General features: G+C 45.9%; 1 protein-coding gene across 1 annotated transcript; it reads left to right on the top strand.

Moving 5' to 3' along the window:
* The first annotated feature begins 38 nt into the window (after positions 1–38).
* EGLN3 (egl-9 family hypoxia inducible factor 3) lies at positions 39–27,980 on the top strand. The gene is made up of 5 exons (XM_050898303.1): positions 39–729; positions 22,210–22,329; positions 25,334–25,470; positions 26,166–26,239; positions 27,582–27,980. Exons 1-5 carry the CDS (start codon positions 373–375, stop codon positions 27,617–27,619), a joined length of 726 nt encoding a protein of 241 aa, XP_050754260.1. The 5' UTR covers positions 39–372; the 3' UTR covers positions 27,620–27,980.
* Positions 27,981–27,996: the final 16 nt, after the last annotated feature.

The following is a 27,996-nucleotide window of genomic DNA, read 5'->3' as shown; positions in this document are numbered from 1 at the left end:
GCGAGCACACATCCCGCACGTAGCCGGCGTATTAATCAGCGCGCGGCCATCTGCCGCCTCGGTCCATAAATCGGGCGGGGGCTGCCGGGCGCGGCTCCTGCACGGCCCCGGGGGGTCCCGCACGCTGCCCGGGCGGCGGCAGCGGCAACAGCAGCAGCAGCGCGGGGCTCCGGCAGCACCGCCGCCCCCGCAGCGCCGGGCCGCGGAGCGCAGCCCAGCCCGCCGCGGCGAAAGTTTTGCCTCGCCTCGCCTGGCCCCGCGCCGTGGCGGAGCCCCTGCCCGGCTCGGCCTGGAGCCGGCGGCGGCCCGGCGGGCATCGCCTCCCGACGCGGGGCGCCGGCAGGGCAGCGGCGCGCCCGTCCCCGCCGCGCCATGCCGCTGGGGCACATCATGAGGCTCGACCTGGAGAGAATCGCCCTGGAGTACGTCGTGCCCTGCTTGCACGACATCGGCTTCTGCTACCTGGACAACTTCCTGGGGGAGGTGGTGGGGGACTGCGTGCTGGAGCGGGTGAAGCGGATGCACCGCGACGGGGAGCTGGCCGACGGGCAGCTGGCCGGCCCCAGCCGCGGCGTCGCTAAGCGGCACCTCCGCGGCGACCAGATCAAGTGGATCGGGGGCACGGAGGAGGGCTGCGAGGCCATCAGCTTCCTCCTCACGCTGATAGACCGGCTGGTGATGTACTGCGGGAGCCGGCTCGGCAAGTACTACGTGAAGGAGCGATCCAAGGTAAGGGACCGCGGGGCCCCGGCACCGGCTCCCGGCCGGGCCGACCCGCCTCGCAGCTGCCCGTGGGACCTGGCGGAAAGTTTCCACGGGCTCCCCCCCCCCCGTGTCGCGTCCTCGCTGTCCGCAGGTGTCTGTGGCTCGGGCAGCCCCGCTGGGCTATCTCCGCAGCACCGCTCCGGGTGGCGGAGGCGCCGTGCGCTGCCCAGGGGACGCCCGCGGCGGGCAGCCGCTCGCCAGCCCTTGCCGGCGGCGGCCGGGTGCCGGAGGTCTTGCTAAAAACGCGGCCGCGGCAGCGGGGCTGCCCGCTGGGGGTCCCTCGCCCCGGCGGTGCCGGCAGCGCTCCGGGGCGGCTCACCGCGGTGCCCCGTGCTGGGTCTTCGCCGGGCTCCTCGGTTGCCGGACCCCGGCCAGGCCCTTGCCTGTAGCCCCGTGTGCTACCGGGGATCGCTTCGCAGCCGTCCCGGCGGCTGCAGGCGGCACCCCGCTTCCCGGCGGTGGGGCCGGAGAGCGGGGACCGCCAGCGCGGGGCGAACCCCGCCAAAAAAGTCTCGCCTGGACCACGACTTTCCTGTGGAGGACTGTTCCAGGTGGAGGGAAAAGCTCCCTACCCCTTCCCTGCTCACGTACACGGCTCGGATCCGAGCATTTGGTTGTTGTGCCCATGTGATAGTGTTGCCCAAAGTAGTTTCGATGGTCCAACTCATACCAGCGTTTTGTGCCATGTGACACAAAATAAGGGATGCTCATTTTGAGCACAGCAAACTTTTTTTTTTTTGTGAAGAGGAGAGTTGTTTTTTTCTAGGCTTTCTTGCTCAGAAATTGAGATGACACTGGTATTATAGGTTTCTTTCCCAATGAAGTTTATTTGCACTTGCAATGCCATTACTTCAGTTGGGGATAACTTGGCTTTTCTTTCCTTGTCTGCCACAGTTTTGCTGTGGCAAAAAGTGGACTGGCTTGGAACTAAGTTTGGTTCATCGTCCCGAATGCTGAAAATGTCCCCATTTCTTTATTTCTGACTTGAATTCTATAATATATAGCACATTTTTAAAACATCCACTTCTTTTAGAGATATGCCCGAAATAGAAGCAATGAAACTTTTAAAAAATTACAAAAGTGAGAAGTTAGGCATTTCTTTTGGTCCTAACTTGCACTGAACTAAGGGGATGTGTGAGTGGTACCGAGATTTTTTTTTTCACAGAAAACGAAGAAAACAGTATGGTGGTGTTTACCAGTTGCTTGGGAACACCTTAAAACCTGTGCATGCCCCCCCCCCCCCCCCCCCCCCCCCCGCACACTTCCACACACTGGTGGGAATAATAAAAGATTGAAACATTGCTCCTGTGCTTAGCTCCACTGAACTACTGATCATCAATCCAGTTAAAGCTTGGGTAGATTTGGTTTAAAACGTGAGTAGACTGGGTTTCACTGATTCCTGGTGGGAGCCTGGTGTTAGGTATAAATAACCATTCTGCTTTGGCATGCCTTTAAGGTCATCCTAGTTCTTTCTCTGGGTGACTTCTGCTTGCCTGGTTACTGCTGAAAGTGCATTGCTGCATTGCATCACTGGCTACCTGGTGGGGGGAAAAACAGGGGCTTACGTTAAAGTTGGACTGGAGTGAAAGGAGGTTGTCCAGCATTTTTACAAGGTATTTGGAGAGAGTCAGCTGGATGCGTGAAGGCTGTTGGCACTGGCTGGGGAGAAGGGTCTTTTGGGGAGTGACCTTGGGTTGTAGAGATGATTATAAAACTGAGTTGTGGTGTTCTTGCAGTCATTTTTGTACAAATAGTAATAACAGACAGGACAGAACTTGTTTTATAAATAGATACCAAGCTACTTGCTATAAAGAGAGACTTTTGGCCCTTGTGCTTTAGCATGGAAGATGTCAGACTTGAAACAGTGCATCGAAGTGCTACACAACAGTCCAGGACTGAAAGGGGTTCAATATTGTTTGTAAAACTAAATGCGGAGGAATTTCCATCAGAAATTAATAGTAACCAATCCCCTTATTATAATAATAAGTACCATGGATACGTGAGGCCCTGGAATAGCAGCTGCCATCTGCAACTGGGATGTGGGACGCCTTCAGCAGGAAGATTATTCCTGTGACTAACCAACTGACTACTATAGTGCATGCAGGTTCCCACGTCGCCTATAGACATTTCCCTTCCACCATTAAACCTGCCCATTTTGCTTATCATCTGAAGTCTTGTGAATGCATACACAAAAATCCCAAATTTAAATTCAGTGTATTTTTATTTTATCTGCTAGTTTATACATATAAATGAATGCTCAGAAAACTTCCACAGCTTAACATTTGGAGGGACGTGGGGTGTTTCTGAGCAATTGGACTAGAACTTCTTAGCTGGACATGTGCTATTATAATTTATTGTTTTGGGATATAGATATTAGATGGAGCTAAGAGTCCAGAGCAGTCTGTTTAGTGTAAGCCTTTGGCTACATGGTAACTCCTCTTGTCATGGAAAAGAATCTATGTAATATCAGCCTCATCATTATTTAGAGATTTATGCTTTTAAACCAGTAGTATGACTTTAATCTTCAGCCTAAGTGTTGGAAGAGGGGGAGAGGTTTGCTTAGTAAATGAACTTCTGTCAGCTTACTGTCTGCTTAGTGTGATGTGCTTCATGTTGTTTTTGTAGTTACACAAACATAAGACAAGAACAACTTTTGTCCAGTAAAGGAAGCTTTCCTTGTAGCTACATGAGAGAAAGAAGTCAGTTAGGATTTTGCTGTTTCCAAATTAATTTCAACAGCATTACAAGAAAGTTAAAAGATTGCATCAAAGAGAATGGACAGAAGTAAAATTTTACAAGGATACTGGATACTTTTAAGAGCTGTTGGTTGACATTTGAGGGCTGATAATGAAATGTAACCTTTCATCTTTGCAGACCAGTGATCCAAATCTATCTTTGGAGTAAGTCATATTTTAAAATATTAGCTGACATGGTTAAATGATCAAAATAACCAGATAACATTCTTCTAAAGGACTCTTCGGTTGACAGACCCAATGCACTGCTTGGTGGCTTCTGCATTCTCCTCAACTAGAGTTTCTGTTTTCTAGTAAGATAATACAATGGTTCCCCTTTTCTAGTAGGTAAATGGCTAAAGGTATCACTGAGGCATCATTGGCATGGGTTCAGTCTTCTCAGAGTGAGAAGATTCATGTCCTTGTGCAGAAGGACACTGGCCTGAGGACAGAGGTCACTTTGGTTTTGAGGACCTGTCTCCACTCTGCTGCAGCTTTGATCTTGGTGGAGAAAAGCTGGCGGGTGGCTGGGGCTGGGAAGCAAAGCTGCAGCCTGGTCTGTGAGGCCGGTCATCTGGAGTGCCCCCGTCTCAGGTGATGCTCCAGGGACCACGGGTGAAAGGCTGATGTGCTGCAGCTTCTGACTCTGCAGGTCCCGAAAGTCCCTTCTTGGGCTTAATTGGCGTTTGTGGGGGCTTGAGGGGGTGCTCTTTAGAAAAATCTCTGTATTATAAATAAATAATTAAAAGCAACAACATAAAAAAAAGGGGGGGGCAGGAAAATATTACAGAAGAGAAGCCATTTGAGAATTTTTTTTTTAAATTTAGAAGCTGCAAATGTGCCAGGTGCTGTGGAGTCTGGGATATCCATCCCTTTGGTAGTCTCAGATGCTGCAGAGCCTGGGGAGCCCTGGGCCCTGGAAGTCCCTCCTGCTGGGAGGCAGCGGATGGGGGCTGGCAGGAACCGGGTCGGCTGGCTGGAGTGCGGAAACATAAAAGCTGCGTTCGTGGTGGGATGGCTGGGTAGCTCATCTGCTGCTGAGAAGCTGTGGCTATTCCCCCTTTCACATTTTGCCTCTGCTGGAGAAGGGCAGCTCTCCCCATGGTCAGGCAGGGTCCCAGAGTGATGCCGTCAGCGCCTGCTGCCCTGGGCCACCTCAGCTGAGTCAGCACTTGACGTGCTGCCAGCAGGCTGCGTTGGCCCTCATGGGCGAGGGGTGGAAGGTACTTTGAACTGGTGTGGCTGTGCTCTGCGTGGACTCTGCAACCCAGTCCTGACAGCAGTGTGTCCTGCTGTGAGTCACTGGTACCCTCTTGGGTGCCATCATGGGTTGAAATCCACGTTAGGGCTGCCTTTGGGGACCTCAAGCTCATCTTGCACACCTGCTGGCCACCAGTGAGCCCCACTGGTTAGAAAATAAGGCAAGCAGTCGTAATCCTAAGAGCTGAACTGTGTTGAAGGAAGCCCATGACTGATGTTTTTAGCTCCGAACCCAACTGCTCGCATTCAGTGTCAAGTATGTGGCCTGAACTTAAAAAAATGTGTTTTCAAGATGAGATTAGTTAATTTGGAAGTCCCTGTGGGATGTGAACCCTCTTGAAAACTTGCTTCAAAATCTCTGTGTGAGCCTTTCACTTTTTTTATGGGATGTTTTCTGCATGCTCCGCTTGTAGCCACGACACCTCCCTGCTCTCCTCACCCTGGTGGGCCCTCTCTGACTGTCACAGGAGAAGCAGGTCTTCTGTGGTGGTACTTCATGGCTAGCGAGTGTTTGCTGAAAACCAGAGCGGGTCCTTCTGCCTACCACATGATGGAGTGTTCTTAGGTAGATTTTGAAACGTGGTCTGTCCAGCAGGTTGTTACCAAGATTTCTGTTCCTGAGGATTGAAGAAATGTGTGAAATGTCACAGGCTTGGGTTGAGTGGTTTTACGAAGTCCGTCATAACTCAGATAATGAGGTGAGATATTTTTGCATTTATGTATGAAGAAAGAAAAATTCTGTTCTGTAGCATTCAAATTCTATCCTTTGCAATTAAAACAGAGTGAAATGCTGCATTTTCTGATTTGAGGTGTGGACGTAAGGAGCAGGATAACAGAAAACTGGCTATAGAGCTGAAGAGCAATACTGCCTATAGAAATGTACTGGTTTATTATATGTTACAAAGGATTTTTGATACTTGCATAGCAGCATGCCTTGCAATTAGTTTACAATGGGAGGTCTGATCAATACCACCATCCAGAAGAAATATGCATAATTTCTCTTTCTTCTAATCAAATGCACATGTTCTGGCATAATGGGTAAGTTCAAATCTGTTCTTCTGGCCAGCTGCCGGCAGAGTCCAGAGCCACTGGAACTGTAAATACAACAGACAAGTCATTTTATGATATCAGACTGAGGAATTCGGCATTGGCACAGATCCTAGAGTGGTTGCTTTGGCTCGGTGTCAAAGCTGATGTTTATATCTGTGTTTGTCAAGCAAGATTAGTTAGCCTGGTTAATTATACACAGGAATGTATAATTTTTACTTGACAATCAGAGCATTAAATGACTACGAACCTGGGCATATCAGCTCTTGTTTTTGTTATTCATCAAATTATTCTCAATGACTTTTTGAAACTTTCAAAAGATACTTCTTCTCTGAAAGAGGCACTCGGAGAATCTTTCAGATTGCTTCTTCACTCAGCAGGGATGGGGTATTGGAGAAATGGGTCAGTATTTTACAAATAGTGATGCACATATCTGTAAGCGGGTTCAGAAGCGTGGGTAGTGTCTATGGAATGGTGCTTGAGCTCATACTTGGGTGTCACAAGTTACAAGCAGCTTGAATTTGGTACGTGTTATGTATCATCACCCTTAAGAACCTGACTGTAGTGCACTGGTAGACTTATTCCATGGTAGGCAGTGGAAAAAATGCGCCTTGTTCTGCGTGCATTACACCAGAGCCTTTGGCAGCCAGGTGGCTGCTGTTGGTCCTCCTTTCCCTCTCTTGTGGAGAAGTCTGTAACCACCCAGAGAGCTTTCTTACACTGTGTTAGGAGCCTGTCCATGTGCTTTACATCGTAGTCGCAGAGGAAGGCAGAAGGTGGCTAATCCTGTAAGAGATGGGAAATAAGTCTGAGTTCTCAGGCAACGTAACGAGCAGAGTGGTCTGTTTATCCTGAGTTTGTGCACGTTTGTGGCATCAGGGCAGCTTACTTGACTTTTTTAATATTGTCTGTAGTTTTGCAGTCAAGCAGCACTTAATGAGTCTTATTAGACTGTGGAGTTACACAATGATGGCAAAGCAGTGAAGTTTTCTACAATCTGTCCCATACTGGTAGTGCATTTTCCTCAGTACCTTCTTATCCATTGCCATGACTGCTCTGGTACCAGTCCTTCCCAGCACCACTATGTCAGCTCTTAAAGCCAGAGACTTGCAGTGATAGCCCTACTGGTGTGCCTGCCAATATCCCTATTACTTGCAAGCCCTAAGTAAATATGTGCCTCTCAGTTTGTTTTTGTATGAGGGCTCATTGCTCATTAAATGTCAGTGTAAACCTTCCACAGCTGTGTGGGGAGGGACACTGTAATACAGGTGGCATTAATGCCTCTGGGTGCGAGGGGTGTTTGTCCTTTGGACTGGCGGGGGCGTGTACAGCATTGCAAGGCACAGTATCCTTGGGAGAGCCACCGGCGAAAATGGCAAGATTCAGAGTTCAGTGCCCCCTCCCACTGAGCTTGCGTTTTGGGAGGGAGGGGAGCTGGTCCTTGCTATTAATATTTGTACACAGCCTTTTCCCAAGGTAATTATTAATGAATAATTCAGTTCATTACAGCTCACTGCTAATAACAGCATATGTTTAAATGGAGATGCATTGATGCTCATAACACTGATGCAGGGCAGCATGTACACAGTAAAAGTGAACTTGTTTCTTTACATTAAGGATTCCAGCTGTCTGTGTTAATCCCAGTGTCTCTATTTGATTTCGCAGTAAACTACTCTTTCTTTGACTTCCAAACATATTTGGATGGTGGCTCAGTGTAATACAGCCTTACCCTGCATGTTGCTTCCTGAGCAATTTGCTTGATTTAGTACGTGGAAGCATCTTCTCCCTCCTCTTTCTCCTATGCTGCACAGAATTTTTTTTTTAATTTTTTTTTCCTGGGGTGGTGGTGGGGGTGTTCAACAGTGTCTGTACTCCCTCAGCAATTCCTTTCCATATGTGGAACGGGTGGCTTAGGGGGAGAAGATAAAACCACAATGACCCAAACATGAATGCATTTTTAATCAGATGAAATCTTGATGTTTGCTGAACAGACTTGACACACTTGGAAGAGATCAATACTTTTATCAAATTTTTCAAGATGACTCTCTAAGAGTCAAAGTACTTTTTTTTTTTTTCTTTTGGAGGTATTCACTTTTTAAAAAAGTTTTCTCCTGCTCCTGTTTCAATTGGATTGCCTTTTCCCATTGTGTAATAGGTCAGGGGCAAGTGGTCCTTTGTCACCAGCAGGCCACATAGTGCTCATCCATCTTGCAGTGGATGGCTTGTGAGAATGAGGAGGTCAGGAAGGGAAGCCTGCCAGTAAGTGTTGCCGGTTTTAGATTTATGGAGAAGGAGGATGTGTGCATACCAACTCGAGGGAATTTGAAGCCCTGGGTTGGATTTATCATGACTGTAATCCTTCTATCACAAAGCCAAAGACTGAAACAACATTGTTAGAAAGCTGCCAGCAACACAAGACTCCCTAAGCTTCTGTGAAAAGGTTTTATTGGGTTAGTAGAGGAGCTCTCGGATAGAGGTGTTTTGGGAACTGCTTCTGGTACCTGTGCTTAGGGCAGCTGGTGGCCCCTGTGGTGGGCTTCAGGGTGAATAACTGATGCATTGGCACAGAACGTGGAGGGGCTTGGCAAAAGATTTTGATTGATGCATAACATTACATAGCAATTTGGTTTAGACCTTTTGTTGCTTTGAAAAGAGATGACAGGGAGTTTGTCAGAAAAGCAAGAAGGAGGTCTCTCTAGCTGTTCAGGCAGTGAGGTGGAGGAAGCAAATGGATGAAAGAGGCTCATGCCAAGTTGACTATCTATCTCCTACAGTTTAAACTATTCACAGGCATGTCATCCCATCAGCACACCACTCCTGACTGTTCCTGCAAGTGATTTGGAGAGAGCTGTAAGCCCCATTTCCCCTCCATCACTCACTCACACATACGCATCTACTATCTCTCAGTGACAGAAAGGAGCTTTTCCCTACAGTCATTTTTCTCTTGTCATTGTGTTTTGATAAGATTAGTAGACAAAGAAACTTAGTGCCACCATGCAAAGCACTTAATAGAAAGCAGTTGATTAAACAAGCTGCTTGTTGCTCTGGGTTTTCACAAATAAAGTAATGCAAGAGATTTTGCTGACCATAACGGTTCCACGCAGGCTTACTAAATGCTCATGCCACCAGCCACCCAATTTAAAATGAATAGTATAAATTGCAGGAGTACAGCATAGCACACTGTCTGCACAGAGTGGAAACAGTTTGTCCAAAGCTTTGTCAGCTGGAAATGGCAGGGTAGCCATGTCTTTTGCCAAATATCAGGGAATTGCATCCTACTTCGTAGCAAAAAGAAAACCATTTTGAGTCTCGTATATATCTAGTTCATATGAATCCTTTGGTCACAATAGACTCTTTTCTGTGCTTTCTTTTTGGACCTGAAAATCCAAACAAGAAAAATGTTTGCATTTTTCTTGTCTGTAAGTCATCATAATAATAATTAATCATTGCTTATGTCGCCTTGCACTGTAATTTTTTTATACAAATTGATAAGGCAAATGTTTTTAAAGTTTTGGCCCCAGTTCAGCAATTCATTTAAGTACTTTTTTTAAGGGCTCTTTCAAATCAATGGGACTGAAGCACATCCTTTGGTGCTTGGCTTGGACTATGCTAGAATATGTTTAGGAAACTTGAGGAGAAGTTGCAGTGATTTCTTGTGCTGTCCTTGGTCTTTGTCTACATTTTATCTTAGATTTGAAATACAGGCCATCTTTTACGTGGTGTCTTGGGAGGGAGCAAGGAGCCTTACTTGATGGAAGTTATAGGTAGCAGTTATGATTTTTATCTGACCTTTGCAATTGGCTGTCTTGTGGCAAACCTGTCTTACACCATTAACAGTAGCAGTTATTCCAGTAATGAATACAGGGAGATAGGTGCTAGTCAGTGCAGGCTGGGGAATGCCACCCTGAATGGGAAAAGCCTGGGGTGTGAGGCACTGTTGCACAGTGGGCTCCGAGGCGGTCGATGCTGGCATGGAGCCTCCCAACTGCCCCGAGGCTCCTGGGAATGATGAAAGTCTCTTGCACACAGCCCCTCGCTGAACCATGCGGGCAGAAAAAAAAAAAAGCAGCAGAATCAGGAGAATTTGGGAGAGGAGATATTAAAAAAAAAAGGGGGGGGAGGGGGAAGTGTCAATTGGTCCTCAGCTTGCCTGTTCTTAGGTTGCTAACAGTCTTAAGGTGTTGTGCTTGCTGCTGAAGACTGTATGTGTAACTGCACCCTCCCCTCTGATTTCCCATAGGGAGTCTGGTAGAAGTGGTTTGGGAAGTGGGAAAAGGAGAAGCTCCACTGTAAATGCTGTAACATGTCCTGCTGTTAAGGCATATAAACCAGGGCATACGACTAGATGTGCACAAACAGAACAGGGTCCCGCAGGATGTATTGATAACTCTGTTCTTTACAGTATTCACCAATGTTTCCGCTTCCCTAAATTAACTTGTTCTCTGTCTTCCGTTGTCTGGAGCATGTGCATGGTGTCTCTGAAGCAGGCCAACAGGAAGGGTCACTGTCTGGTTAACTGTTTTACAGACTTCCTCTTCACGGAGGAGCAGTGAGAGGATTTGCAAATGCTGGTACTCATTGCCAGATTTACTATAATTCAATTTGATGGTGGTCAAAGGCTGAAGTGTCAAAAAGTTGTGCATTTTGCCATTATATTTCTCAGTGCATAATTTGACGTCTAACTGGTGACCTAAAGGCTCAGTGCCAGTCTGACACCCACAGTGATAATTTCTTGGCAAGGTTGAAAATATAGTTGACTTGGTTTTTGTTTGTTTGTTACACTTATCTGAGATGTCTGCAACTGAAACAAACAAATACAAATTTTTTTCTTTCTTAGTTTACTTTTGTCTTTTGCTGGCACTTGGTTAAAAGCCCGTTTCACTGCTTACCATCTGTAGAAGCTATTGCTGCTAATTATGAGCTGTATTAGTACAATGTCTTGGCTGCAGTTAGGAGAGGCACCGGTTGTGCCAATGGTGACCATAGCTATGGGCAGACATAGTACCTACTTCACCTGAATAAGCATATATACCCCTATAGCTCTGACTTGCCACCACATATCTGTCCTGCCTTCCCCCTCTGTGTTTCCCACTGCAGAGAAGCACTTGTGCCCCACACCTCTAGCAAAGCCAGCTGCAGCCCCTCACCAAGGGGTTTCTTACCCCCACTCTTACCACAGCCTGTCATGCCTGTGCGGCCACCATCTCTCACCTCCATCCGAGGGAACAGGAGAGACAGGGATGAGGGCTGCTTCCTCTGGCTGCCCAACCAGCTGGTGTCCTGGGAAAGCAGCCCCCCTCCAACCTCCAGCTTGGCTCACCCCCAGCCGCCCCTGCCGTGGCTCCGAGTACACTGCTCTCGTCACACTGGCTGCCAGAGAGGAAAGGTTTTGGAAAGGAAGAGGAAAAAGGAGGGAACAGAGCCAGAAAGACCACTCCAGGCTTTCTGCATCCTCAGGAAACATCCTGAACCCAGACCAGAGAGACCACCTCCCTGCTCAACAGCTGCTGTGCTTCCTGCAAAAACTACCTTAAATGCCGACGAATGTTATTACTTTAAGACCCAGTCCTGAACTGGGCCTTGAGAAACCTCCCAAGGGCCGTTGCTTCAGTGAGTTGCAGTGGGAATGGCTGGGTAAGGCTCCAGAGGGGACTGCAGCGAAGCAAGGCGGCAGGCGCGAACGGGCCAGAGAGGAGGCTGGGCAGGGAACCCTTCAGGCATGGCTGTGTCCCTGTGCCGGGCCACTGGCCCAGCCGGCGGGTCGAAGCCGGTGGCAGCGGCCGCAATGCAGCCAGCCTGTAGGGTTGGTCTCTTCTGTCAGGTGGTGGCAGCATAAATCCGTGGGAGAGGCTTGACCAGTGGAAAAAGAGAAGTGGGAATTCAGCAGCCTGCGTTGAAATCTGGAGTCTGATGTTGCCCTGCATCTGGGTTTAGGACCAGGCTTCCTTGTCTATGAGTTAAGAGCTTTTGTGAATAGATTTAAGATGTGCAAATGTAAGGGTGTGCAAATGTAAGGCTGGAGCTCAATTTGTGTGCATGCATGTCTGTGTTTATGCATGCTTTCTCTGTTCAGAGTTGCCTAGCTTCTGTCTACACACATCTTACTGATGCAAGTACCAACTGTGTAGATGGTGGGGAGGGCGGGCACTACAACACTTAGAAGGATTTTTTTTTTACTAATACATTTTATTGCCTAACCTTAGAAGAGGTGTATAGTTATATTATTACAAAATTGCCTTGAATCTGAATAGCTTGTTTCCCTTCCTCTGTGGAAAGATGCTGTGTCACTATACATATTCATCCCCTTTAATTGCACCCACACTAGAGAGATTGCACTGTTGTAATGTACACGTGTGGTCAGAGCAGTACAACTTTGTGCAGGCAAAACCTTAGAGGTAAAGACTACACATGTAGTTTAAGCATAGCACAAATTATTTCTGATAGTATTTTATTATAGGTAATTTTAATGAGTTTTATCCATAAATATTCATTCACACAAAATCCTATGCAGGAATAAACATACTGTTAGCTAGGCAAGGTCCTCTGAAAAGGTGGTGGGGGAGCAAAAGACAGGTGGGGGGTGAGTGAGATGCTTCCTTCCGAAGTTAACATAGGAGATAACTGGTCTCATCAATTAGCCTTAATTTGGTGCTACTGCTGTGATAACGAACACTTGAGAACAGTTCATCTCTGTTTATGTAGTGCAGTAATGTCTTAGCAGTCTCAGAAGCCCAGACGGCTCTGACAGTTTTGGGAGGACCCTTGAGGCATATTTGGGGTACCCGCCAAGTGTGACAGCGTGAGTGTGAACCCTGCCTTCCTCTCTGGCAGCAGAGAGAGACTTTCACTGAGCCAAAAGGGACAAAGAAAAACATATCCCTGGTGTGGTGCTGCCTCTGCCATGGCGGGAGCGTGCGAGGCCACGAGAGGTGTCCTGGGCAGTGGCCCCAAGAAGGGACCGTGCTGTGCAGCTGGGGCCTCCCTGTCCCCTTGGCACATCTGCTTTGAGGTGGTGGCTCGTCACCTCCTCTGCCTGCGGGCACCCAGGGCTGCCCCCTGTGAGCCTCCGCAGTGAAATCCTCACGGGAAGTGTTAGGGGTGCTGCGTACCGTGTGTGAGCTCGTACCAGTCTTGTGGGCAGCGTTGTTCACTTGCCCTGGGCCCACAGGCTAAAAGTAAACGGATAATAATAAAAAAGGGACGTTGGCCAGCTCAGGCAACTCTGACACCAGCAAAACACAGTTTGCCTGTGTTGTGGCCCTCTTTCCTGACCTTTATTAACGCACAAGAGCATCCAAATGCATAGAGTTCTTTAAATGTTGCAGGAAAAAGTAGTGGTGTAATCCTCTGGGTGATTAGTAGCAGAATTGAAAAGGTCTTAAGTGCTGACAAAGAACGAAAGGCTGGAATATTTAGGGAATTATGAAATTATCTTTCTACCACACAGATGAGGATATTCCGCAGAGGATGTCTGTGCTGGTTACCATGCCTTTATTCCCTGCTGAGAACCTGGGCATACAGGGCCGGTCCTTACAGATTTCCTTAATGAGCCTGCACTTACTTACAAATTTGCTTTTCTGCGGGGTGGCGCTTGTCACCGTGTCCCCCGGGACTCATTACAGGGGACGCTTTCTCTATCTGCATTGATTGCTTGGGATGCTTTCTCGTTAGTGCAGTTAGTCTCATCCAGGTTTGGTTCTTGGGGGAGAGGAGGGGACTGAAAGAGTTTTCTGGGTGATGAAAGAGGGCTTCAAGAACAGGCAAAAATAATCCTAAAATTTAATTAAACAAAGTATTTTTTTTTAAGTGTAGGAAATAAGTGTGTGTGTGTGCAGCAGGAGGGGGAGGGAGACCAGTAAGAACCAGAACAGAGAAGCGCCTTGAGCGTCTGTGTGCTGCAAGTGCGGGTTTCCCCCTCTTCCCTCCACAGCGTCTCTGTCAAGTGTACTCTGGAGTAAAGTTTGTGTTTGATCGCCGATCGCCTCACGCTCCGCACGTAGCACTGTCGTTAAGCCATCATCTCACTGGCCTGAAGCCAGGGCTCAGCGGCGCAGGGGCGGGCGGTCTTTCTAAACTGAAACAGCCTTCATTGATATATTGATGCACTGCGCATGTTTACAGCTGCTAATTGGAGACTTAATCTGAATATCCTTGACTGAACTAATTCACTGGCAATAGCCTTTTAAATTTCAGGTCCTGCCGTGATGGTATGCCTGCTCTTCACAGCACGCTAATCTCTTCTGAAACTGTATTGTCTCTGTGTGCGTGCAAGGCGCAACGACTGAGTAACGTTGGAGCCTAAAATGTAGTTTTAGGTCAGAGAAGGATGTAAAATAAAAATCTTACCTGATTTTACCATTGCAGAAGACGAGAGAAGCACTAGGGAACTGGATAAAAGTGTTAATTGACATACATGCAGAAATATGTAGATTAATTAAACATACAAGGAAGGAGGTTAATCCTTTTAATTATTAGAAGAGACAAAGATGCTCACTGCAAGGACAGTTGTGATCCTATGGCAATTTTAGATTTGTTTCCTTAAATTTCAGTATTCTGTTTTTTCCTGGCCATGCCCAGAGGCTGAACACAGAGAATTTGGGTGGTGGTCTGAAAGCAAGAGGTGTTATTTTACTTGGCTTTAAAAAAAAAAAAAACAAACAAAAAACCAAAAAACAATGTAGACAGTATACAAAGGAAGATGAATGCCTGGGACTCTTCTGCCCAGGAAACCACAAGTCAGATTTCTCTCCTCAGAAGCCTGGAGAACTTCTCCCTCAGTTGGGTCTTTTTGCAGTTTCCTGAATTGCATCTTCACTGTAGGATCCCAGGGAGTATCCAGCAACGGGGACAGCTCAACAAAACTCAGCACTGTCTCCAAAGCTTGATTCGCAAATGCTCCCTATTCTCTTGGCAGTCACGGACAGCCACCGCCGACATGAGACATGGCTGTTCCGTGCCTTCCCACTTCACAGTGGCACTGCCCTGGCAGCCAGCTTGAACTTGAAGGGCATCCAGATTTATCTTTAAGTGGGTGTTCTGCTAAGAAAGGAAATAAAAAATAGTCACAAGCTGAAGCTGTCATTCACATTAATAGGACTCTTCAGGCCATGAAGAGCTAAATTTTGTTGCCAATCATTAGAAAAGCTTCCTAAGCCCCATCACAGATTCATTTAACAGGGAGCTCATTTTTAAAGCAGCATCAATCTGTGATCTAGCTTCCTTACAGACAGATTCCATAAGATTAGAAAGCTTATTAGTGGCTCCTTGAGCTACCACTAGATAACATGCCTGTCATCAACAGCTGTGTGGCATGGAGATAATCCATGAACAGAACTTTCATGGGTAGTTCTTTGTTTCTACCCTTAGTTCTAGAAGAAATTTAATAAGCAGGAGCAGTTTTCCATCTTATGGTAATTAGAATAATATCAGGTAATAATAGCCTTTTGGTTGGTAAGCAAAGATAAACCAGTATCTTTGCATCTTTTCCCTGCAAATGAGAGCAGTAGTCTTTCCCACAATTCCCACTCTCAGGCTGTTCCTCAAAAAATTATCCAAAACATGCCTCTATGCGCCTGGAAACAATAATCAAACTACAATGGTGCATATGAAAGACCAAATAGAATAAAAAGGGAGAGATGAGGTTTCCAGTTCTTGGAAGATCTGAATCTGATGATCAAGGTTGCATACATGGAGGGAGAAGCAAGTACCAGATCACCTGGCTAAAATGCTATCCATGGAAACAGGATTTTTGTACAGTTATAAGTACTTGCCCAGCAGGAAGGTATTATTTAAAAAAAGAGGTGGTGATGGACATCATGAAAACATCATTGTGCTCCTGAGATGAGAAATTCTGAGAATGAATGTATTTTCACTTAGTGGCTGGATCTGTGGCCATAGAAATGTCTTCTCCTTTCCTCTAAAGTTTTCAGGGTTGCTGATATAATACAAGAGCAAGGAGCAAAAGTAGCTGTGATCATTTTGATCTGTCCAAGATAGTGCTCCAGAGAGGAGTCACCTACTGGTACAGGGTCCTATCAGTCTTTCATATCTTGTTTGCCATGGCTCGTTTGGCCCTTCAGTAGACACTTGTCACCTGCATCCAAGGTACCTTCATTGTGTAGGACTACTTCTGCAATATAATGAAGTAAGTATTCAGCAAACTGTGCTTGTAGCTGAGTTTGTGGAGTTTGATCTGCTTTGTGTTTTATGAAAGAAGGTAACTGCCCCAGGGTTTTTATTGTTATTTCTGTTGGCTTTTTTGTTTTTTAGATGTCTTCCATATGGCTTCGGTTTAGGCCTCCATATGAAGATGAAAGTTGAAGTGAAAAGGTGCAGGTGTCTTGCCTTGCTAAATTCTAGCACTTTCCCCCGTGTTTGTTAATTTCTAAAAATAGGCTCCTTCCTGACACAACTCTTCCCTTCTCTTGCCTCCACCTCTGAGCAAGAAGCTAATCAAAGAGGAGGTGGCTAGGTTTAGCTCCGTAAATCCAACAGCTATTTGATTGAAGACTGATAATCAAGTTATGGGTGAAGAAATGAGGTACTGGTTTCTCATGCGATACTGCCACTGAAGGCCATTTCATGTTTTGCATGACTGAAGCGAGCAGGGTTTCACCCCCCCTTGGAATTGGTGATTCGCTTTCCAACAGGCACGAAGCTAACGTCTCTGATTTTTTTTTTTGTGTTTTAACATAATTTTCTTCCCTCTGTTCCCTCCCATCTCTACAGAGTATTAGATTAGACCAATTTTCCTAGTTCATGCTTCAGTATAGCAGTTGAGTGTTTTAAGTTTCATAAATTCAAACAAACTAATATTTAATAGTGTTCATGAATATTTTATACTTAACCATTATAAGCTACACGGTAGAAAACACTTGGGCGCAATTGGGTGCAACAAGAAAGTACTTAAGAAACACCCCATTGTGCCTGTGTGTCAGACAAGCCTCAGCTGAGAATCTCTTGTCTTTGATCATGAAATGTCAGACTACTCATGTTCTTTTAATGTAGAGCATGGTGTGTGCCTTTCCCTTTCTGGCTGTACAGACTGTGTGCGTCTACAAACTAAAATCAGGTTGAGTACAATATGCACTGAGACCTAACTCAATCAAGTGAATCCTGGTAGCCCTCATTTCCTGAAGTCTGGTCAAGTGGTTTTTGTTTGCACTCGAGTTCAGGACGGAGAACGACATATTGGACTGAGATTTGGGAAACTTGGAAGTGTGCAGCCAAATAAAAGTGTATCTGAAAGCTGCAGTGGCTATAGCACCATTAATTCTTATAATACCTTGGTTTTCTGGACAACCATCATAGTGATATTTTAGATCAGTATTGCTTTGTGTCTATATAGTACCTTTCGTCTAACAGACTTTACAAGTAATTTATGAATTTAGCTATTTGATGTACAGGCTGTACACAGAGATGATCTACAGTAGGGATCAAAAGTAGCAGCTATTCAACAATATACAGGACAAATCTGGTACAGAAAATGGAAAAGCATGTTACGGAGTCTTTAGCTTAATCTGCAAGGGTGGTTGGTGTTGGCAGGATAGAGTTACGCAGGTCAGAATTTTCTCTGCTGGTTGCAAAGGTCATACTAGTTCTGAGAGGAAAATATGGGATCAGTATAGCGTTACAATACCATCTATACAGTCTGCACTAGGAGTATACTGGGGCCCTGGCTTAGTGCTAGCAGGCACGGAGAGCATCTCCTGACCTGCTGTCATCACTGCTTCCTATTAAGCAGTGTTCATTTCCACTTATGAGTATCTTTGAGCTGAGATATTCTCTGAAGCGTTTTGTTCCAAGTATCAGTCTACTCCAGCGCTGCTTATTTTATGAAATGTAGCAGAATGATGCCTCACAGCATGGTCCTGGCTATCAGCTAAGAGAATTTGTTTTTCCCTTTGCTAGAAGCACTGGGAGGCAGGGAAAAATCCTCTCTATGGAACTGTTGTTTTTTATCTGCCTCCGAACTTTGCTGGTGTCTTGCAGTTTGACTTGCAGATTTCTCTGGCTGACTTGAGTATAATACTTAAACTGAATGATGAATAACTTATTTTTGCAAGCTTCTGTGCAACATGGAGTTTACTGATGATTCCTGGCTCCTTACTAAAGCTGGTAATTACTGCTTGTTTAACTGGTGGTTGATTTGCACCCTCTTGGGAAACCTAACATCTCTGAAAATGACAGTGCAGAAACTGCAGTCTTGATGATTTGCTTTTCATTTTCCAAGTTTTGTAGGCTTTAATTTATGACCGTTGACTAGACCACCAGAGCATTGGTCTTCAAACTATGGTGTGTGTGTGTGACTGCAAAGGCATGCATCTGTATATCAGAGTTTTTAACTGTTCAGCTGTTGTTTAAGACAAACTCATCTATTTTAACTGAAAATAAGGGGAGGATGTTGCTGACATTTGCTCCGAGTGCTTACACTGGGAAGTTAAGCCAACTGACAGCCATTGTAATGGATTGTATTGCAAAAAAAAAGTTAGGTACATTGCTGCTCGTTACCGCCTGCTGTAGTTAGTTTAGGTTTGGAGTTGGTTAATAAAGGGAAATGCTTCCAAAAACAGACTGTGCTCTTCTGGACACAAAAGCCGAAAGTATAGGAAACATTTTTTACTGACACTCCACTTGCTCACCTGGTGAATGATTTGATGACTATGATCCAGCCTCCTCTGGCTTTTGTAGCTAGCCCAAGCACTAAACTGGCAAATACCAGTGTTCACCAATTACCTAAATTAAGTCTAGGTCACGCATCTCATCTCCTGTTTCTTGTTTGCTTTGAATGAATCCAAAAGTAGTGCTAACAGCTGGAATCCCTGCTGAGGCCAGCTTGATCTGCTCTGGAGCTGCTCCAGCCAGTGCTCTGATAAAGCTTGATATCGTTTCAACAGGCTCTAGGAGGACCAGAATGATTTCCCTTCATTGTTTAAGGTTTCATTCAAATATTCGCCATGCCAGGAAAAAGGATATTTCACTTCTGCTTTTCTCCCTTTGCTGCTGCTAGTAGAAAACTTTTTTTTTCTTTTCTTAAAGTTAAGCTAGAGTGTGGCCAGTGCTTTTGGATTCTGTGGGAATTGTTCTACTTCTTCATCCCCAGGGACTCTGTGTGTTGCGATTGCAAAAGGTGCATGCTGTAAATAAATAAATAATGCATCAATGTCTTGGAGTCAAAGCAGTTCCAAAGGAACTGCTGGCAAAGGAGTTCTGCTAAGAGAACATATTCCGTGGGGGAGGCTGGGGAAAACTCTGGCCTTCTGCCCAGATTTCAGTAGTAAGTAAAGCACCTAAATCCCTTTAAGGATCTGGCCTGCAGTCTATTATTCTTCAGCAGCTTTTTGATTGTGGCATTAAAAAATAGCAGTAATATGGGATTGATTTTTAGGCAGTTCGGTAATCTTGGAGTAATGTCTGCTCTCCAAAGAGAGACTTCTTTAAGGCCTCCATAATTTTGTGTTGTACATCAACTTAAAAACAAGGTATTATCAGTCAACAAAGTTTTATTCCCACTGTGCATCATCCCTCTGGTATGATTGGCAGAGCGCTGCTGAGCCAGGGCTCGCGCTGGCGGCGTAGGCGCACATCCTCTCGGCAGCAGCTGTGCTGGCTGCAGAGATGAGCACCCTGCTCCCCCAGCTCTCCCGGCACAGCCCTCCTCCCTCCCCATCTGCTGGAATCGCTGCCCCCTCTCCTCTGCGCTCTCAGCTCCCAGGGTCATGTTCCCCAGCGTACGAGGATCAGGTTTAGCAAAGGGTTACTATTTTAATTGTTCGACCTAATCCAGCTCGTGGTGCATGGGATGGGTGAAGGGTGCACCCGTGTGAGCTGCTGTGCTAGCAGCTGGGATGGGGGAATGCACAAGGGGGGTTTTCCTCACCAGTGAGGGTACAGCTCCCTCGGACCATTTCTACATTGCAGATACAGCTGGCTTGTGGTTTCCACCAGGCTTGCGCCCTTAAACTTGTTTCCAGCACTAGGCTGTAGGCTGGCCCTTTCCGCTGTTATCAGGCTGATAGTGAAATGTAAGTTCAGCTGCGGAGCCGTTTGTAACAGCAGAATGACAACAGAGCAGACAGGCCTTACGGCAAGGCATCTAGCCAACTGCCAGGCGTGATGGAAGAGGGCTTATTACTTGGAATTAAAGGTACTCACTCTTGTGCAGCATAATCTCCTGCTCCTGCAGGCCACCAGCCCCCAAGCAGCTGTGGCCTGAGGTGTCGGGGCGAGGAGCGGGCTCTGGCTTACTGCTGCCTGCAGGTACTGTTCTGCTGGTGCGTGTGGGGAGGAAGGAAAGTCAATTCATATGTGACTTGAAATGCGGAGCAGTATTTTGGCAGCTGTATATGTACACCTGTCCTAACTGGCCGACTCCTGTGAATAGATTTCGTTCTTGGTAGCAGAGGGTCCAAGGTATCCGCTGCGCTGGCTGGCAGTAACTTCTATGCCAGTGTTTGATGGTACAGTAAAATTACCTTTGTGATTAAAGCAGCATGTGCTATACTTTAGCTGGTCATGTGTCCCGTGAGAACAGCATGGCTTTAGCATGGGCTTGGAAGCAGAAATCAAGACCTCTGGGGTTCCTAGATAAAAATTTCAATTGCTCTTAGTAAAGCCCATACTGTCAATCTTCAGTGCTATCAGCTGTGCTTGGCAGATTACTGGGGGCAGGTCATGCAAGTGGTGCACAATCACATCCTCATTCTGTCGGACAAGCACGTACAATACTTTTGTATCCAAAGCTTAGATGTTATGGTCTGGATGGATGGAAAACTGGATGGGTAAAAAACTGGTTGGATGGTTGGGCTTGGAGGGTGGTGGTTAATCATCAGCCATATTATACCTAGCGGCTGGTAACAAATGGAGCACCACAGGGATCTCTCATGGGACCTGACCTGTTAACCACCTTTATCAGTAACCCGAAGCAGATGGCAGAGTGCACTCTCGTCAAGTGTGGAGATGACACCAAACTGAGGGGGACCAGTTGATGCACTCGAGGGCAGGGCTGCCACCGAAAGGGACCCAGATGGACTGGAGGAACAGTCCAACGGGAATGTTATGAAATTAAACATGGGCAAATGCAAAGTCCTGCCCCTTGCAGCAGTACAGGCTGGGAGCTGCCAGGCTGGGGAGCAGCTCTGCTCCCCAGGGGAGCCTGGGGACCCTGGTGATCTTGGTGGGCAGTGAGCTGAACATGAGCCTGTGGTGTGCAACCTGCACAACAGCATCCAGGGTGCTATTTACAGGAGCACAGCACGTAGATTGAGGGGAGTGATTATTGCTTTCTCCTCAGCCCTGGGGAAACCACATCTGGATACTGTGTCCAGTTTTCCAACCGAACTTAGCCCATCGTCTCCCATCACTCTTGCTGCTAATACTGGCAAGCAATGAAAGGAGATGTCAGAGGATTGGGAACAAGACTTCTATTGCCACAGCTTTAGTGGAGTAAACTCCATGGAAGGTGACTGGTAGCACTACCAAGTAGTCCCGATAGTGAAGAAGTGACTCTGAGACAAAGATCTGGTACCCTACCAGCAGTCTCACCTGTTGTGCTCTGCATCCTGCTTAGGCTGCTAATGGTGTCAACTCAAGTTTAGTATGTTTTTGCTGTAAAAACCCTTTTAAGACCTGTTGACTGTTGTGTGGTTTGGAGTAATTCATGTTAGGCTTATCTCATCATTCAAGGTGAAATTTAAACAAACCGTGAATTAAGCGATTGTATCAGCAAGTCTGGAGATGAACAAAGAGAGAAGTATGCTTCTGAAAGCTGTGTGGTTAGTTCTGTGGCTCAGTCCATGAAAACAAACATGCACTGCCCTGTGCAAACACAGCACAAAAGAGTTGCAGATCTTTGCAGACTTTGCTCTATGGACTTTTACCTACACCTCCTGGGGACTCTCACTTTGCGTTGGATCATAGGGATGTATATGACAGGGACTGGAAGATAAGAATAGAGGAGGATGGTGGTACTAAGGCATGACATCCTGGAATTGCTTTCTACTTTCATTATGACTGGCAAATCAGTTTTGCAATGACTTGCTCACCTTTAGAAACCCAAGCAAACTTTAGCTGAAACTGCCTCAAAGTCACATTCCTTGTAGAGAGCAATAAGCTTGTACCATACATACCAGTGTTAGTTTAATTCAAGTTTTTTTCCTCCTACTTTAGTGTATATATTGTGAAATATGAAGGGTATTTATTTCCAGTTTGGAATTTCACTGGATGAATCCAGCCAGTGAAAGAAGCTTGTACAAAGACACCTTCTGGTGGTGTCTGCTGTAGGTTTTGGATTGATCATCTGAAAAATACTGAGCCAAACTGGTGGTGGGAGGATGCTTAGCAAAGAAAAACTGAAGGTGGGCATCTTGTAGCATTTATTTTTTTATAATTTTTATCTTTCATTCAGGCTATGGTTGCTTGCTATCCTGGAAATGGAACTGGGTATGTTCGTCATGTGGACAATCCAAATGGTGACGGGCGTTGCATCACCTGTATTTATTACCTGAATAAGAACTGGGACTCTAAGGTGAGTAAGCCATGGGGTTGAGGCAGAAGGTGAAGAAAAAACTACTTCAGAAACAGAGCTTTGGAGCTGTCAGCTGTTTCTGTGAACTCTGGTGAACTTTTGAACAGCTGGTCCATTCTTCATCTCTATTTTCTTGGTGTTTATGGCAACCCTTTGGAAGTAAGAAGCTGAACTGTTTCCTTATCATTCTGTCTCCCATCCCACACACATACTGTTTTGTTGCTACAGAATAAAGCTTCTAAGCACTGGGCTGCTGGCTCTTACGCTTTGTTTAGAGGAAAGAGCAATGAAGCATTAGAATGAAAAACATAATCCACTAAAGAATAAGTGGGTTCTGGGAGCAGAATAAAATGAGAGCCCGAATTTGGGACTTTAGCATTCTTGATACTGTTCCTTCAGGCTAACCTGCAGAAGATCTTCAGGCAGTTGCCTTTGTGGTTTTCTTACTTACGAAGTCGTGGGGCTTAGTAAGAGGAATGAGCACATGGCTTGGTTTGTCCTCTCCATCTTTGACTCCACCAGTGGGTCTCTTGACAGGAGAGTGCTCTTGTTTCTGCCTGTATTACTATAAGGCAATAAAGTCAGCCCTGAATTTACCATACCTTAAGTTAGAAACAAAATAAGGGTTTGTAAAATTGCAGGATGTCTCTTTACACTTCTGTTGTCATAATGGGGCACAAACCATTCACAGGGATTATCTATTGAAAATTGCCCAATGTTTTTTGTCTCTCTAACCTGTCTTGGCCGCTTTAGATGGTTGCTCTTTAAGCACACGTAAATACCATAAACCCCCAAAAGAGAGTTCAGATTTACAGGCAATGCCACTGAGAAATGCACTGTTGGAGAAAAACACATTCCTTTACGTAAAGTATGACAGTGAAACATCTCAATGTAATAAAATGAAGGAGGAGATGTGGGAGGAAATGCAAATATCCAATTTATTTTCTGCACTACACTCTTATTCTAATAGTGAGGAAGCACCCAAGTGGACACTAAGAAAGCTGACTGAAATCCAGGAGACTGGTGGAGAGTATTATGTGGGTGTGATGGTAATTTTATGCAAATATATGCTGGAGGAGATGCAATATAACCATGTTGGCCTTTGAAAGCAACCATGTTGCTTTAAACCTGACCTAATAGTTTCTTACTGAGGTTTGCATACCATGTGGAGGTACTCAGTCAGGTCAGTGCTGGGTTGACAGCATCTTCCCTGCATTCTGTGGTGCAGCATAAAAGCCTCCAAAGAGCCCTCTGGCAGCAGGGAAGAGGCAGAGGTCATCTGCATCTTTTGAAGTTTCTACAGTGCGTGCAGATCACCAGAAACTCGTGGCACATGGAAAAAGAGAAACGATGTGGTAGGGTGGTGGGTTGACCCTGGCTGGATGCCAGGTGCCCACCAAAGCCGCTCTATCACTCGTCTCCTCAGCTGGACAGGGGAGAGAAAATATAATGAAAGGCTCATGGGTCGAGATAAGGACAGGGAGGTCACTCAGCAATTACTGTCACGGGCAAAACAGACTTGACTTGGGAAAAAAATTAATTTAATTTATTACCAGTCAAATCAGAGTAGGATAATGAGAAATAAAACCCAATCTTAAAAACACCCTCCCCCCACCCCTCCCTTCTTCCCGGGCTTAACTTTACTCCTGATTTTCTCTGCTTCCTCCTCCTGAGCGGCGCAGGAGGATGGGGAATGGGGGTTACGGTGAGTTCATCACACATTATTTCTACTGCTCCTTCCTCCTCAGGGGGAGGACTCCTCACACTCTTCCCCTGCTCCAGAGTGGGGGCCCTCCCACGGGAGACAGTCCCCCACAAACTTCTCCAACATGAGTCCTTCCTACGGGCTGCAGTTCTTCACCAACTGCTCCAGCGTGGGTCCCCCGTGGGGTCACAAGTCCTGCCAGCAAACCTGCTCCAGCGTGGGCTCCTCTCTCCATGGGTCCACAGGTCCTGCCAGGAGCCTGCTTCAGTGTGGCCTTCCCACAGGGTCACAGCCTCCCTTGGGCATCCACCTGCTCTGGCATGGGGTCCTCCACGGGCTGCAGGTGGATATCTGCTCCACCGTTAACCTCCATGGGTTGCAGGGGGGACAGCCTGCCTCACCATGGTCTTCACCACGGGCTGCAGGGGAATCTCTGCTCCGGCGCCTGGAGCACCTCCTCCCCCTCCTTCTTCACTGACCTTGGTCTCTGCAGAGTTGTTTCTCTCACATCTTCTCACTCCTCTCTCTGGCTGCAATTGCACAGGTTTTTTTTCCCCCTTCTTAAATATGCTATCCCAGAGGCGCTGCCACCGTCACTGATGGGCTCGGCCTTGGCCAGCAGCGGGTCTGTCTTGGAGCCGGCTGGCACTGGCTCTGTGGGACACAGGGGAAGCTTCTAGCAGCTTCTCACAGAAGCCACCCCTGTAGCCCCCCCCTACCAAAACCTTGCCATGAAAACCCAACACATAGAGAAACCAGGCTATGTCATAAGCAGGGAAAAGACTGGCTGGGAGATATAATGCATTTATGAGAAGTTTATTACAAATCCAACAACAGAACAGACTTCACTCTTGCCAGGGTGTAAAAGTTAACTGCTGTATGATCAGATGCAGGCTCTGAAATACCATAAGCAGTATCTAGCAATTGCTGGGAGGAGAGTCTGATCTCAGGCTGGTCAGGTGGAGCAGCCTTGCCTGCTTTGTGGTATTCATTGGTTCTGGAGATGTGACTGGGAGCTCAGAAGTTTCCCAGTGTTTGTTACAGGGCCAGTGTTGTCTTTATCTTGGTTCATTTACTTTAGCCAGATGTTTATGCTGAAACATTGCAAACTATTTGGGAAAATCAAGGTGGCCAGGAGATTCAGTGTACCATTTTCCAGTGTTGTCATGTAGCGGTCTTGGTTATCATTAGATGTTTATTCCCCATTTGTTGGGTGCTGAGGAGGGAGAAATAAGTAATTGTTCACATGAATGTGTGAGTGTTTATATGTGTAAAAAGCAGCCTTTCCTTTTCTTTCAGCTGCATGGTGGAATTCTTCGGATATTCCCAGAAGGAAAGTCCTATGTAGCAGATGTTGAGCCGATTTTTGACCGATTACTTTTTTTTTGGTCAGATCGAAGGAACCCACATGAAGTCCAGCCTTCTTATGCAACCAGGTAAGTAGCATATTTGGTATTGATATTTGGCCAGGAAAAAACAAAGCGTTTCTTCTACCAATATTTGTATCTAAAATTATGGCCGTTGTGTTTGTTTAAATACACATGAGCATACAAAATAGCTAGATTTTGAGTGGATTTTCTGTTTTTGAGTCACTGGGAATTCTCTCATCAAATGAGGAAGAACAAGCTTGAATGATAAGATTCCTTGTGTGATGGAAAAAAAGCCCTTTTACCATTGACAGGAAAAATCTTCCAAGCCAGGCATAGCTATGTAGCTGGGAGATGCTGGGTTATACTTTTGCCCTCGTAACACCATAGGGATTCTTGGGGCTACCATCTGTCAACAGGCTACGAAAAGCTGATGTGATGCAGGGCAACCCCCAAGCTGCCTACAGGCGTCCCGGAACAGAAAAACATGCAAAGGTCTGTAAGCTACTTTTGCCCTCTGTTACCAGGGGCTGTGCACTCTTTTGTGCCTCCCAGCAGAAATTCTCACCTCTATTTCTATCTTACTTGATAAAATACACATTTAAAATGCTGTCTGTATTTGTCTATAAAGATGTGCCATTTGCATCCTACCTTTTAGTCTACTAATCCAGTTTTGTTTTTTGCTTTCACCATGAGCATAAAACTCCAGGGCTCTATTTTAATAGCAAAAGTGGAAACAAACACAAGATTTCTTTCTTTTATAGATATGCCATGACTGTGTGGTATTTTGATGCCGAAGAAAGAGCAGAAGCCAAAAAAAAGTTCAGGAACTTAACCGGTATGAGTCTTTTATAAGTGTTCACCAGAAAGAATTTAATGCATTTTGATATTTCCAAAGTCAGAGACAGACTGGGAATAACTCTGTAGCTACATGGGTATGACTTTCATTTTTAGAAAGCTTTTTCATCTCTAATCACTAGTCAGTTATTTTATGCAAAGTGGAGAAGTTGTGACAGAAGAAGATTCAGGCCTGGCCTCAGTATCCCTGATGAGAGTGATGGGGAACATGGGAGAGGTGGTTTCTGATTTCTCTTCCAAATGGCTGCTGAGATTTTGTCCCACCTCAGGTGGCTGCTCTAGTCACTGGGACTCTCTACGCTCTTCTTCTGTTATTTGGGAAGTATATTTTGTCTCCTCCAAACTTTGTTTAGCACAAAGTCATGAGACTTACACAAACAGTTTCATAATCATGTTCTCTAGATGTTCTGGCTGAATAGGGCCTGTCTTCTATATTAATGAAGGGCAAGTGGGGCCTGCAGTAATGCAAAAAGGATTTGTCTTTAATTTACAAGTAATTTCTGAGTGGGAATATTCATAATGACCTTGGAATGTATAGATTATGAGTGCATCTTTTGGCAGGCAGTTGCTAGAGTAGCTGTGATCATGGTGCACTTCAAGAGCTACCTACCTTAAACTGGGTCTCACAGATAGCTTAAAGTCAGCCCAGAGACTTCTGCGGAAGCCCAGGAGGAGGTGACCCCAGCTTTCCTAACAGCAGCCACACTGCCTGCTACTGTAGTAATGGCATACGAGTAATGGACTGAGTTGTCCAGATGTGCTCCAACACCCTACCTGGGGCTGTGCTCAAAGGTTTGCTGTTTGGAGCAGTTTAAGATCTGGTCTTCAGGGACTGCCTCAGGCAGTTCCTCAAAATACAGAGAGCACTCATCTTTTTTAAAATGTGTGCTATGCAGCTGGGGACCAGCAATGTCGTAATTAGTCAAATGCTTTTCAGAACAGACTGTTGTCATCTCTGTGGCTGGTATGCAAAGCAAATACTGGCTTCACCCTTAAAGGGGATCATGAGCAAGGGGCCAAGAGTGGGGGGAAAAGTATCGCAGATCTGGAGTCTGAAAGTTTATTGGGCTACTTAAATGCTGCATGAGTTGTCTTCAGTTTCAACAGGGCAAACATAGTCATACCAAGGTTTTGTATCTCGTCAACATGCTGTGGATTCATACAGCATTTCAGTCCATGTAGTGAATTCACGTCATGAGTCTGAAATGGAAAGTGCTGTCCATTGAAAACAAACCAGCTTTATTTTGTTTCTGAGTTTTCAGATGAATGCTGTCAGAACCCTCTGGCTTAACTGCCTCTCCTTTTTCATCTTTTCGATGTAGATGCAAGGAAGAGAGAAGCACCTCTTAATGAAGACTAATCAACTGTTCCTGAACTCTTTGTGAGGAAATAAGATCCCAAAGATGACTGCCATTTCCAGCGAACAAGGGCAAATTCTTGTTATGCACAAGAACACACTGGTTGTGTCTAGCATGTGCATCTTATATTGATGGTACTTCAGGCAGCCTCCTGTCATGCCTGCATCTGGCAGAAGGAACACTTGTTTTCTATTTGCCTTTTGCTGGAAAAAGTAACCAGGGTTTAAAAAAAAAAAAACCAACAAAGAGTATCACTAAGCCTAGTGGTAGTGGCTCAGCCAACTGGCTTTTGATCACTCTTGTAACCAAGATAATGATCATTGGAACTAGTGGTAAAAACCTGAGTCTTATTTGCACTTTATGGGGGGGGGGGGAAAAT

This window comes from Gymnogyps californianus, chromosome 5 (assembly GCF_018139145.2).
Source record: "Gymnogyps californianus isolate 813 chromosome 5, ASM1813914v2, whole genome shotgun sequence".
Taxonomy (NCBI): domain Eukaryota; kingdom Metazoa; phylum Chordata; class Aves; order Accipitriformes; family Cathartidae; genus Gymnogyps; species Gymnogyps californianus.
This window is presented reverse-complemented; position numbering and strand designations above follow the sequence as displayed.

Bases quoted from the DNA above. Each gene is read 5' to 3' on its own strand.
- EGLN3 (XM_050898303.1), top strand. From the start codon at position 373: ATGCCGCTGGGGCACATCATGAGGCTCGACCTGGAGAGAATCGCCCTG. The intron at 22,330-25,333 runs GTGAGTAAGCCA...CTTTTCTTTCAG, and splicing joins ATAAGAACTGGGACTCTAAG to CTGCATGGTGGAATTCTTCG. The intron at 25,471-26,165 runs GTAAGTAGCATA...TTTCTTTTATAG, and splicing joins CAGCCTTCTTATGCAACCAG to ATATGCCATGACTGTGTGGT.